Here is a 14,029-nt window from a genome sequence, read left to right on the forward strand (position 1 = left end):
TTGACTACCTTATGTTTTCCTGCAAATGGACCTTGAAAACTTGTTTGAAGGTTCTAGTGAGTGTGGCTACTCCTATACCCTTGACAGAGAATGGTCCTCTTCCATCAGGGAAGGTTGTCTTCTTTGGGTGCACAGCTTTGGGAGGGATACACATGGAGTGGTGATGGAGGAAGGGGACACCTGCCTACCCAGGCAGGTCAACTGAATCAACCTTGGTGATCAGTAAGGTGAGAGATGGCACAGCCAGGTTGCCCCCACGTCCTAAACTGAAAATTTTTATATTTTGCCACAGTGAGATAATTGAAAAGAACTGCCCTCTACACTCAATTTTGCTTTGTTCCTTCACTTTCCTACATTTCCAAGCTCTCACCATGTTTATATTTAAAAATGGAAATGACTGCATGACTCTCTAGCTTTCAGATAGGCTATAATGGAATTTAGGTTATAATGGAATTTAGTTTATTTCCTTGTTTCTTTAGTGTTTTGGTTGTTTACCAGTCTTTTTTTTTTTTTTTTTTTTTTTTTAATGTTTGAGAGAGAGTACGGGAGGAGGGGCAGAGAGAAGAGAGAGAGAATCCAAGCAGGCTCTGTGCCATCAGCCTGGAGCAGCCTGACATGGGGCTCCATCTCATGAACCATGAAATTGTGACCTGAGCCAAACTCAAAAGTCAGATGATGCTTGACCCGGTGTCCCTTGTCTCCTTGCCCATAGCCATGGTTTTATCCCCTGGCCCTTTGATCTAAGGAGGTGAGTTCTAATCTGAACCATTTCTCTCCTGAGAAGCTAAGAGTCAGAAAATATTTCTGGATAGCTCAGCTCAAAAGCCACCCCGACTTGGGGCTGAGGCCACAATTTTGCATCATTCATTAACTGATAAATCCATGTGTGTTGACAGGGTGGAGGAAGGTGCAGTGCAGGAGGCTCAGCAAGATCTTGGTTTCTCAGTTTTCTGATTCTTATAAGGTAATTTCATTGGTTCAAAGCCACATAAGTGCTTCCCAGTTCAACATGTTCTCCAGGAAGAGATCTTGCCTGCCTGTGGTCAGGAGACACACAGAAGGGAATTGGGGGCCTATGACAGGAACCCACTGGGCAAAGGTGAGCATTACAGGACCCTGAGAGTGAGCCCTAGAAAATCTTTCCCAGCAGAGCAGAACCCTGCTGGGGTGGGCGTGAATAAGGCTGAACCTACAAGAAACCTAGTGGGACCTGGGCATCTTCCACCAGACCTGGCAACACCATTTGCTTCTTACAGCAGCATAGTGTAGAGATTAGGAGTATGGATTCTGGAGCCATAAGGCTTGGGTCCAAATCCAGCTCTACCCTTTAATTATCCTTTGTTCCCCAGTTTTCCCATCTATAAAATGAGGAAACAGTTTCATAATTATGAGGATTAAATGAGTACAACACTTTGTGAGAGCTCTCTATATGGGTATTATTGCTGCTGCTATTATAGTTCTGGCACCTTCTCTCTGGTCCCTATTATTTTCCTAGAGTTCTTAAGGACTCCCCTCCTGAAATAGCACAAGAATTAATTGTCTTTCCTCCCATGACCTTTCTATCTTCCTTTGTGCCGAGGGTTTGTGTGGGGTTTGCTACCTTCATTGTGCTGGAGTATCTAGAAGGAGAGACTGTAGGTTTGTTCTGAGTAGGTGGCCTGTTAGAAATGAAATAAGCTCCCATCTCACACACAGTTTTTCAGTCCTACTTGGTCCTCTGTCCTGTGCTCCCATTTACTGCTCTTCCCTTGCCCCACCCTGCTCTGGCCCTATTGGTCTCCTTGCTATTCTCATTCCTGCCACACCTGCCCCCACCCCGAGGGATACTGGCCACTTCCTCCACCCAAAATATTCCATTCCTGTTGCCACCTGCCTGGTTCTGTCGGTGAAGCGGGAGACTCGATCTTGGGGTTGTGAGGTCAAGCCCGACTTTGGGTGTGGAGATCACTTAAATCTTAAAAATAAAATACCCTCATTCCATTTTGAGTATCTCCATAGTTCCCTCCCTCAGCCCCCTCCAAATTTTAGCTCAAAAGTCACCTTCTTTAGAGGGCCACCTCACCTTATTTAAGCCCAACCTCTCCCTCCCATCCCACCTTACTCCTTTTATGTCCTTTTTGTCATTAAAAAAATAATAATAATCTGTACTCTCACTGTGGGGCTCAAACTCATGAGCCTGAGATCGAGTTGTGTGCTCCACCGAGCCAGCCAGATGCCCCTATTGTCATCTTTGAACATGCTATGTTTACTGTTTGTTGGCTGTCTTGATGATGAATCTGACCCACCAGTGCCTGGTGGTGGAGTTAATACTTCACAACTGTTTGTTGAATGAGTGGGTGACAGCATGGCATGCCGATCCTGCTGTAAAGTCTTGGGAGGCATGAGATGAATCCTAGTTGTGTCACTTACAAGCTGTGTGATTCAGTACATTTTAACCTGAGCCTTAGTTTTCCCGTCTGTAACCTGAGACCTACCTCTCATGAGTTCTTTGTGAAGAGTTAAAGGAGACAATGTGCTGAATGAGCCTCAGTTGCCATTCTCTCATTCTTTCCGGTCCTATCAACTCTATTTAAAGGAGTCTCCCAAGCCAATTGAATTGCAGTGAACGTTTTCATTTACTTTGGATTATAGGTCGTTATAAATATTAACAAATAAGACTTAAAAAGGACACCTTCGAGTAGGTCAGACGAAAGTACAAAAATTGTGTGTGTGGGGCTGCAGTTTAAGGACCTTTTCTGCAGCCACCACATGGTAGCAAAACGGTGTTAAGCAGTGCACGAGAGTCTGCGTCGACGACAGCCAGAGTCCATGCATCGGGAGGTTCTCTCGGTTTGAGAAGAAACAAACAGTAGGACATGCACGGGCCGGGAGGTGCAGTTCCTCGCTCTTGCCGCTAGGGGTCAGGAGGTTACCGCTTCAGGGTTGGAAGACGGGGCCCGTCTGGGATTGATTGGCTAGTGGTGGCGGTGGGGGTGGAGGAGGATGCAGCGTGCTGTCGGGCGACTTCCTGGTTACTGACACCAAACTTTGGAATGACTTTGTGGTGGTGGTTGGTAGGGAGGGGCGTCAACTTTCCAGTCTTAGACCAGAGGAAAGATGCCAGTTTGGGGCCAAAGGCAGAGATGATACTGCAGCTTCCCAAAGAGCTTTTTCTTCAGCAGATACAAACTGCGAGGGGTCCAGAGCAGTGCCAGGGTCCTGGTGAAGATTCACTCCTCCCTGGGGGGGGGGGGGGGGGGGGGGGGCTCCTTCCTAAGCACCCCACCCTCCATTGGGGCTGTCTGTCCAGAATATCCATCTTTTGTCACGAGGGACCATCTTTCAGGACCAAGTCTACCCTTGTACAGCCTGGGGCAGTAAAGAGCCCCAGGTGGGCTCCTCGCATTTGCTGGGCCTCTGTTTTCCCACTGTCTAATAAAGTAGTTGTTGAGACTCCTAGCCCCTTCTAGCCTTGCCATTCAGTTCAGTATCTTCACAGAAAGTCTGTGGGGTTCTTTTCTGAATGAGGCCCTCCAAGAGGCAAAGCTAAGAAAAAGCTTAAGAAGATACCCAGGGCTCACCCAGACAGGAGGCCCCTCCAAAATAGGCCATCTCTTTGCTTGCTCCCCAAAGGTTCCCCCACGCCAGCCTTGTGGTTAAAAGAGGAACCCTTGCCTGAGCCCCTGTGAGGAGCACGGCCTGGCCCATGGACTCAGAGCCCAGGGAGGGATGGATAGCTGAGCTCTCGGCCTGGACTGTGGGGACCTCTGGGGAAGCTCTGAATGGCAGAAGTGATTTCAAAGCTATCTAGCAGCTGAGGCAGCAGGACTGCCGTGGTCCTACCCCTTCACCATGCACCAGACCCTACTGAGTCTGCTATCTGCTGAACCCTCCAGAAGCCCGGAGGCAGAGGCCTAGAGAATACGATCTCCCAGACAACCAGACGACGTGGCAGTCACAGGACCTGGGCTGAGTCCTGGTTTGCCCTTTCCCAGCTGTGTGCCACTGACAGACTACACAGCCTCTCTGAATCTCAGCTTCTTCGTCTGTCAAATGAGGACGACAAACCCACCCCATAGAAGTGTGAGGATTCATTACGACAGTGCACGTAAAACCCTTAACATACACAAAGCTACCTTAAAGACAGGAAAACCAAGCCTCCGTGACCAGCAAGTTTTCCAGCTACTGTTTGGGGGCTGGAATCCTGTTCAACCTGCAAAGTGGGAAAGGGCTGATGGGCACTTGGTGGAATTCGAATCATCACCTCAGGCCTCAGATGGTGATGTGCTTTGTGTCTGCAGCAGGCAAGAGTGAGCCCTAGGCAGGCAGCTTACAGGATGGACCTCTTGTGTAGAAGTCCAGCACCCTACTTCCATTGTGTCCATAGCTCTGGGCTGGGGGTGAGGCAGGGGCCATGAAGCCCGGCCTTTGCTAGCTGTGGTAGGGCAGGAAGGCCTCGGGCAGGTCACTTTCCCTCTCTGGGCCTCCGTTTCCTCCATCAGCGCAGTGATGGGACAAACACAAATTCCTTGGTTTTGCATTAGTTCATACAGCAGCCTTGAAGGCCCCTGGGTAGGCAGGAAAAGTTTGGGGCTTCATACCTGGGCTCCAAGATTCCAATGCCCTCAACCTGACTCAGCGTGCAAGGCCCACCAAGCAGGGTGTCTCAGCCCTTGGAGGGAGAGGAGCCAGCCTCACAGGTCTTCCCAGAAATGAGGCCCTGGACTGCCACCCAGCACTCTGAAAGGAACATCAGTGGCCAAAGTAGGGCCAAGATGTAGGGCACTCATCTGGGCCTCTCACTCCCTAGCCCTGAACTCAGAAGTGGGGGGTGGGTGAAGGAAGAGGGTGAGGATGGGGACTTTTTGCTTCGTGAAAAAGGGAAGAGGGACTCTTCTGGACTAGAGCTGGCCTCATGCTTAAGCTGGTAATAATGAGAGGCTGGATCCATCCTCCAGGTTCTTAGGGAGGAGAAAGATTAAAGGTAGGAGAACTGGGTCTGAGGACTGAACTTGACTCTGACCCATCACTTCCCCCCTATGAACTGGGGTAAGCCTGGCAGGAAGGGATGGGGTGAGAGCAGGGCGGGGTGAGAGCAGGGCTGGGTGACATCACCCCTACCCCCATGCCTGTCCTAACCCTGTCTCCAGAGTGAGACCCCACGTCTTGCACAGTGATCCTTGACCCAATCACCATACTCTCCCCTCCAGGCCTTTGTAGATCATTTCCACTGCACACACTGCCTTTCCTCTATCTGCCTAGAAACCCATTCATCCTTCAAGGCCTTGCTGAGGCATCACCTCCTCCAGGAAGCCCTCCCAACCTCCCAGCAGAGTCAAAATCCATGGCACTCACCAGTTATGTCAACCTGGCTTTGGCACTCCTCACTCCCTGTTGTAATGGTTTCTAGCTCCCTGATTAGACCAGGAACTCTGAGGGTAGGCCCTGGTTCTCATTCTTCTCCAGCGGCTCGTGGAATCATTGAAGTGCTTGCCAATTGCCCATGTTCAGTGAGCTTGTAGGAACTTGACCATTCTTGCTCTCAGGTCAACTTTTCTCCATCTGCCCAGTAATTCCAGAGGCGAACGGTTGCAGTAAGAGCTTCCTTTTGGGAATAAACTTCTCCAACTCTTCCCCTCATGCCCCTTTCTCCCTAATGTCCCTCAGGAGTTCTCCCTGGCCCCACCAAGGCCAAGGCGCCCCTGCACTCCTGTTCTCTCCACCTGGGGTCCCCATGACTTACTACTGACCTCAAATAGGGTCCTCAGCCCCTGGGTGGCCCCCTTCCCTTCCCTGGGGTGGGTGCTGAGGCCAAGGTCCTCTCCCATCTCCTGCTCTCTTGGGCCCCAGGGGGCTGGAAGCAGGCCCAGCTTTCTGGCCTTGCTCTCCCTTGGAGTGGCTAGGTCCTCCACAGCCTCCAAGCGGGGGCTGCAGTGGCTCTGTGTCTGAGCAGCATCCTGGATCTCCCCCAAGATGAGGGCCAAGGCCCTTGGTGGCAGCTGAGGAAGCCCAGGGCCAGGCTGGTGCTGGGCCAGGTGACAGGCAGGGGCGGGTGCGGCAGCAGGTGGGGGCTGGTCAGTCGCTGAGCACAGCCCCTGGGAGTTCATTGGTGAGCGTGTGCCAGCGCTCGATCCGCTTGTCCTTGTTCTTCAGGCAGTCGAACCAGTGCTTCAGGCGCTCGCCCTTAGCATTGATGCCCAGAACCACGCCTCCTGCAAGAAGGGAGCCAAAGGAGTAGCGAGGGACATGGTGACCTTCTGACTCCCAAGGGCCTGGGGGCAGGGGTTCCCATAAGACTAACCCTCTTGAACCAGTGCCCCCCACCCCAAAACCACCCCCTCCAGGGCTGGACCCTCCACCCTGCCCACTGGGCTCTGAGGGTGAGCAGTGGTTTGACTACCACACCACACTCTTAACCTGACCCCCATCCCCACTGCGAAACCAGAGCCCTGGGATCCTGTCCTTCCCCTCTCTAGGGCCAGAGCAGTGCTGGGGGTAAGGTGTGGTCACGTCTTAGCCGAGGGATGGAGGCAGCTCCACTATGCACAGCCAAGACACTGATGCCGACGCCCACCAGGAATTCAGGGCCCCAAGGGCTCCGAGTCCAGCCCAAAGCACTGACCATCTTCACCTCTCACCGCTGCTCCACACAGGCTGGTGTGTGACCCTCCCAGACCCCTTTCCCTCTCTGGGCCTATCTAATCCTCTGTCACATGGAGTCAGGCTGGATAAAGTCTGAGGCCCCTTGTGCCTGGGGCCAGATAGTCTGGGGAAAGCCGGGGCCATAGAGGCTAGGAAGCAGAGGCTGTGGCCTGGATTCAGGGCCGCTGTCCTCTGCGAACCCAGAACAGGCATGTGGCTAAAGGACATTCTCATTGTGTCCTCTTACCAATGAAATCGTTGGATTTTCCAATGTCATAATCCCAAACAGTGACTTCCAGGGTCTTCTTCGCCAGGTCCCCATGCTTAATCTCATAACAGAATTCCTGGTGGTCAGAAGAAGAGTCAGGGCCAACACCACGGGGCCTGGAACCTGGCCAGTGGCCAGGAAGGCTCTGGGGTGCGGTGAGGGGTGAATGAATGGAGGGAGAAAGGAAGGGAGAGGGGGAGGGGTGGATGGGAGGGTGATCAGTGCTCAGTGGTAGATGGTGGCAGATCCTCACCCATTCCACCCACTTCTGCCCGAGAACCTGGCTGGGGTCCTCAAGGTCCCCTGCTCTCCAACCTGCCTGGTCCAATGTCACTGAAGCTGCTCTCTCCAGATCCCCAGGAGCCTCATCACCAAATCAACACACACTTGGCGACCTTAGCATGCTTGACCGCTCTTGGGTCTGGCTCTATTGACCACTCCCTGCCTTGTGAAAGTCTCTCCCCCACAGCTTCCAGGATCATCTGACATCTGGTATCCCCTTCACTCTCTGAAAGCATCTCCTTGGTCTCCTCCTCCTGCCCCTCAGTCACGCGGGCTCTTCCCTAGGCCCCTCTGCTCCTCTCCATATGCCCCTGCCCCCGAGCTGAAGACCTTGGGATCCACCCGGAGCAGAACTTCTCAAGGCCCTGGGACATCTCAAATCCTCACACCCACCAGAGCTTCCTCCATCTCGCTTGTACCTCCCCTCTTGTTGTCAGGTCCCCCCCTTCCACCTCCACATCCTCATGGCCACAGTCCCAATCAGCTGGATCCTCTGAAGAGCTTTCCGGGATTCCTTGCATCTCCACCTGCACCACCTTGGCCTGGTCCAGCCTGGCCTTGCCTCTCCCCCACCTCTCATGGTTAGGGGCTCTCCTGTCGGCCCCTCTCCACCCCTCAGTTTCCACAGTAACCCTTGGAAAAGCCAGTCTCTCCGGCAAACCCTGCCCTGAGTGAGAGCAAGCAGCTTCCCAGCAGCTTCACCAGCCCCTCATACCTCGTTGAACTCGGGGTTCAGGGTCTTCTTCTTTACTGCTGTCTTGTGTTTGGATTTCTTGTCCACATCTGGCTTCAGGTATCTGGAATTAGAACCAACAAATGGGCAGAGGGTGGGGAGAAGCTAAGGAGACAGAGCCAGGAGGGCTTGGAAAAGCCTTTTGTTCTGGAGAGACATCCCTGGGCCCCCCATTCATACTAACCGTGGGACACCCCAGCACTACTTTGTGGCCAAGGTTAGTGGTCCTCTGCCGTGGGAGGAGAAGCAAACGATTCCTTTGTCACCTAGACTTCTGTCCCCACGCCCATTTCGGAAGTTAACCACAGAGTCCCCTTCTCCCCTAGAGGTTTTTCCTGGTTTCTGGAAGTCTAATGTTCATAAAACTTACATTTCTCACCAGAAAAAAAACATTTTTAGCAGCATTGGTCCCTTGTTAGTTTAAATAGCAGATTTATCAAGATACAATTCACATACTATGAATATCATCTTTCTAAAGTATGTGAAGTATAGTATATAATTATACAGGTGCTATATATAGTATACAACATAATAGTCTATTCCCAGATTATACAACCATTGCCTCTGCCTCACTGGAGCTTTGAGGAAGTTACAACAGTGCTTTCTGTAGGGAGAGTGAAGCCTGGTGTAGGAGCCAGTTCCTTTATAAGGAACTAATACCTAGACTTTGATACAGAAGGACTGCTTTCATCAGGCTCAGAGAGGTAGAGGGACTTGCCAGGCCACACAGCTGCTCAGCACAGGGCTGGTGCTCACAACCCAGGACAGGAGTTCCTTTGCAGAACTGCTCACCCTGTCCCTGCATAGACACTTGAGTGAGAACTGTCCTTCCCCTGCTGAGAGTTCTTTGGGCGTGAGGACTACATCTGTCTCACTCACCACCAGCTTCCTGGCACCCTGCTTGGGGCTCAGTACACTGGGTAGGTCAACAAACACCTGCTGAATGAATGCATGAATTCCTAGAAGTGACATTACCCGCCCAAAGGTACACACATATCAAGTTTCTTGCTTCATTGTGCCAAACTGTCCTCTGGAAAGGCTGTATGGATGATGCATCGTACCCTCAACAAAGCTGAGTATGGCTGCCTTAAAACCCCTTGCTGGTTTGCAATCATCTCTTGGACATCAGTCTTAGCAACATATTTATGGATGGGTCTCCTCAGGCAAGGGAAACAGAAGCAAAAATAAACTACTGGGACCATACCAAAATAAAAAGCTTGTACACACAAAGGAAACCATTAGTAAAATGAAAAAGACAACTTACTGAAAGACAGAAAATACTTGCAAATGATAGATCTGAGAAGGGGTTAATACCCAAAATATATTAAAAATTTTTTAACATTTATTTTTGAAAGACAGAGCAGGGAAGGGGCAGAGAGAGAGGAAGACAGAGGATCAGAAGTGGGCTCTTCACTGATAGCAGAGAGCCCAATGTGGGGCCCAAACTCACAAACCATGAGATCATGACCTGAGCCCAAGCCGGATGCTTAACCGAGTCACCCAGGTGCCCTTAATACCCAAAATATATAAAGAACTTACACGCTCAACACCAAAATCCCCCAAATAATCTGATTAAAACATGGGCAGGGAACCTGAACAGACATTTTTCTTTAAAAATAAGATTTTAAAAAACCTGTAAAGTTTATTTATTTTGAGAGAGAGGGAGCACATGAGTGAGAGATGCAGGGAGAGAGGGAAAGAGAATCCCAAGCAGGCTCTGCACTGTCAGCGCCGAGCCTGATGCAGGGCTTGGACTCACGAACCATGAAATCATGACCTGAGCAGAAATCAAGAGTTGGATGCTTAACCAACAAAGCCACCCAGGCGCCCCTAAGTAGACATTTTTCTAAAGCAAGTATACAGATGGCCAACAGATACATGAAATCAATAATCATCATGGGAGTATAAATCAAAACCACCGGGAGATACCACCTTACACCTGTCAGAAATGGCTAGCGTCAAATAGACAAGAAGTAAGTGTTGCTGAAGATGTGATGAGGAAACCCATTCCTTGTTGGTGGGAATGCAAACTGGTGCAGCCACTGTGGAAAACAGTATGGACGTTACTCAAAAGAGTAAAAGTAGAAATACCATGTGATCTGGTAATTCCATTACTGAGTAGTTACCCAAAGAAAACAAAAACACTAATTCAAAAAGGTATGGATATTCCCGTGTTTACTGAAGCATTATTTACAATAGCCAAATTATGGAAGCAACACGAGTATTCACTGATAGATGAATGGATAAAGAAAATGTGGTATATGTACGTATATGGGTGTGTGTGTATGTATGTATATATTCTATATATACACAAGGGAATATTAACCCTAAAAAAATGAGAGCTTTTCATTTGTGCAACATGGATAGACCTAGAGAGTATTATACTAAGCGAAATAAGTCAGAGAGAGAAGCACCATATGATTTCCCTTACATGCAAAATCTGAAAACCAAAGCAAATGAGTAAAAAACCAGAAACATCCTCATAAACCGAAACAAACTGGTAGTTGCCAGAGGGGAGGGACAGGAAGGAAGGGACAGGTAAAACCGGTGAAGGGAATTAAGAGGTACAGATTTCCAGTTATTTAAAAAAAACAAGTGTGATATATCACTGTTGGCTTTTTCAGTTGTGGTTTTTATTACATAAAAAACACTAGTTCGTTATAGGAACACTAGAAGATACGTACTGAAGAAAGTTGGAGGTGGGAAAGAGAAATGAAGACGTAGATCCACACAAAAACCTGTTTAGCAGTGCTATGCAGTTTATCAATAACTGGAAACTCACAAAAACCAGCAGGAAACAATGAACAAAATGCAAGTAAGTACACACCTATCAATAATTACTTTAAATCTACATGGTCTAGGGGCGCCTGGGTGGCTCAGTCGGTTAAGCGGCCGACTTTGGCTCAGGTCATGATCTCGCGGTCCGTGAGTTCGAGCCCCACGTCGGGCTCTGTGCTGACAGCTCAGAGCTTGGAGCCTGTTTCAGATTCTGTGTCTCCCTCTCTCTGACCCTCCCCCATTCATGCTCTCTCTCTGTCTCAAAAATAAATAAATGTTAAAAAATAAATAAATTTACATGGTCTAAATGCTTACAAGGCATGGGGTTACAGAATGGATAAAAAAAAGGAAGGGGCGCCTGGGTGGCGCAGTCGGTTAAGCGTCCGACTTCAGCCAGGTCATGATCTCGCGGTCTGTGAGTTCGAGCCCCGCGTCAGGCTCTGGGCTGATGGCTAGGAGCCTGGAGCCTGTTTCCGATTCTGTGTCTCCCTCTCTCTCTGCCCCTCCCCCGTTCATGCTCTGTCTCTCTCTGTCCCAAAAATAAATAAAAAACGTTGAAAAAAAAAATTTAAAAAAAAAAGGAAAAAAAAAGACTTATCTATAAGCTGCCTAGAAGGGACTCAGTTCAGACTTAAAGACACAGACTGAAAATGAGGGGATGGAAAAAGAAATTACATGCAAATGGAAGTGGGGGTGGGGGGAAAGCTGAGGTAGCAATACTTGCATCAGACAAAACAGACTTTAAAACAGAGACAAAGAAGGGCAGTATATAATGATAAGGGGATCAGTCCTACAAGAAAATATGAGTTATAAATATGTATACACCCAACATTGTAGCATCTAAATACATAAAGACATAAATACTAACAGACATAAAGAACACAACTGACAGTAATACAGTAATAGTAGGTGACTAATACCCCAACAATTACATCAATGGATAGACCATCCAGGCAGAAAATCAATAAGGAAACTGACTTTGAATGGCACATTAGACCAGCTGGAACATTCTCCAAGATTGATCACCTGTTAGACCACAAAACAAATCTCTCTATTTAAGAAGACTGAAATCACATCAGACATTTTTTCCCAACAATAAGAAACTAAAAATCAATTAAAAGAAAGAACTGGAAAAACCCACAAACACATGGAGGATAAACAACATGCTACTAAACAACCAGTGGGTTAACAAAGAAATCAGACAAAATTTAAAAATACATGGAGACAGGGCACCTGGGTGGCTCAGTTGGTTGAGCACCCAACTTCAGCTCAGGTCATGATCTCACGGTTTATGAGTTCGAGCCCCGTGTCGGGCTCTGTGCTGACACCTTAGAGTCTAGAGCCTGCTTTGGATTCTGGGTCTCCCCCTCTCTGTCTCTCCCCTGCTCATGCTCTGAGTTTCTCTCTCAAAAATAAACAAACATTAAAAAAATACATGGAGACAAAAATGAAAACACAATGGTCCAAAATCTTTGCGATGCAGTGAAAGTAGTTCTAAGAGAAATTGACAGAGATACAGTCCTACCTCAAGAAACAAGAAAAATCTCAATCTAACCTTACACCCAAAGGAACTAGAAAAAGAACAAACAAAGCCTAAAGTTAAAAGAAGGAAATAATAAAGATCAGAGTAGAATAAATGAAGTAAAGACTTAAAAACAGGAAAATACCAGTGAAACTAAGGGCTGTTGTTTAAAAAGATAAACAGGGGCACCTTGGTGGCTCAGTCAGTTAAGCACCTGAACAGAGAGCCCATAATTCTTTCCTTTTTGAAATATTTTGAAAGCAAGTGAGTGAGCAGGGGAAGGGTACAGAGAGAGAAGGAGACAGAGAGTCCCAAGCAGTTTCTGCACGGTCAGTGCAGAGCCCAACATGGGGCTCAAACTCACAAACCGTGAGATCATGACCTGAGGTGAAATCAAGGGTCTGATGCTTAACCAACTGAACCACCCAGGTGCCCTTGAAGAGCCCATAGTTAAACCCATGCTTATATGGTCAATTAATATACAACAAAGGAGGCAAGAATATATAGTGGGGAAAAGATAGTCTCTTCAATAAGTGATAGTGGGAAAACTGGACCACTTTTTTTTTTTTTAACACCCTGTACAAAAATAAACTCAAAATTGATTAAAGACTTAAATATAAGACCTGCAACCATAAAACTCCTAGAAGAAAACAGAAGTAGTAATCTCTCGGACGTCAGCCTCCATCACATTTTTCTAGAAATGTCCCCTCAGGCAAGGGAAACAAAAGCAAAAATAAACTATAGGGACTACATCAAAATAAAGATTATTTGCACAGTAATCATCAACAAAATGAAAAGACAACCTACTGAAAGGAAGAAATTTGCAAATGATATATCCATTATCATGGTTAAATCCAAAATATATGAAGAATTTGTGCAACACTAAAAAAAAAGCCGATTAAAAATGGGTAGAATAGATTGGTTTTTTATTTCAAAGAAGACACACAGCTAGCTAACAGAAACACGGGAAGATGCTCAACATCAGTCATCATCAGAAAGATGCAAATCAAACCCACGAGATACCATCACACCTGTCAGAATGACTAGTATAAAAAAGACAAGAAATAACAAGTATTGACAAGGATGTGGAGAAAAAGCAACTCTCATGCACATTGGTGGGAATGTAAATTGGTGCAGCCACTGTGGAAAATTGTATGGAGGTTCCTCAGAAAATACCCAGGGGAGGGGGAAATACAGGCTTCCAGTAAAACGAGTAAGTCACGAGAATAAAAGACACGACATAGGGAATATAATCAGCGATATTGTAATAGCGTTGTATGGTGACAGAGGGTAGCTACAGTTGTGGTGGGCAAAGCATAATATATACACGTGTTGAATCACTGTGTTGCACACCTGAAACTCACGTAACATCCTGTGTCAACTATCCCTCAATAGCGAATAAATAGAATGTGGAAAAAAAAAAAAATAGATGATCCAGTAATTCCACTACTGGGTATTTATCCAAAGAAAATGAAAACGCTAATTTTAAAAGATGCGTGTACCTGTGTGTTCATTGCAGCATTATTTACAACAGTCAAGATATGGATAGATGAATGGATAAAGAGGTGACACAGACACGCACGAATATCACTCGGCCATAAAAAAGAAGGAGATCTTGCCATTTGCAACAACATAGATGGACCTAGAGAGTACGAAGCTAAATGAAATAGGTCAGAGAAAGACAAAAACCATGTGAAGTCACTCATGTGAAACCTAAAGAATAAAACAAGTGAACAAAGAAACAGACCCATAAACACAGAGAACAAACCAGTGGCTGCCAGAGGGGTGGGGGTGGGGGTTCGGGCAAAACTGGGGAAGGGATGTG

The 14,029-nt window shown here is 47.6% G+C and overlaps 1 protein-coding gene across 2 annotated transcripts in view; it reads right to left on the minus strand.

Annotated features, from left to right (window-relative positions):
- Positions 1-2,596: 2,596 nt before the first annotated feature.
- DOC2B (double C2 domain beta) overlaps positions 2,597-14,029 on the minus strand; it is a 34,282-nt gene continuing 22,849 nt past the window's right edge. For both annotated transcript variants that reach the window (XM_060646894.3, XM_060646893.3), the window contains 3 exons: positions 7,887-7,968; positions 6,869-6,965; positions 2,597-6,191 (listed from right to left, as the gene is read on the minus strand). In XM_060646894.3, the coding sequence (XP_060502877.1) occupies positions 6,055-6,191; positions 6,869-6,965; positions 7,887-7,968 (316 nt within the window). In that variant the 3' untranslated portion in view covers positions 2,597-6,054. The remainder of the gene's footprint in view (positions 6,192-6,868; positions 6,966-7,886; positions 7,969-14,029) is intronic.

Source organism: Panthera onca, chromosome E1, assembly GCF_046562875.1.
Source record: "Panthera onca isolate mPanOnc1 chromosome E1, mPanOnc1 haplotype 2, whole genome shotgun sequence".
Lineage (NCBI taxonomy): Eukaryota > Metazoa > Chordata > Mammalia > Carnivora > Felidae > Panthera > Panthera onca.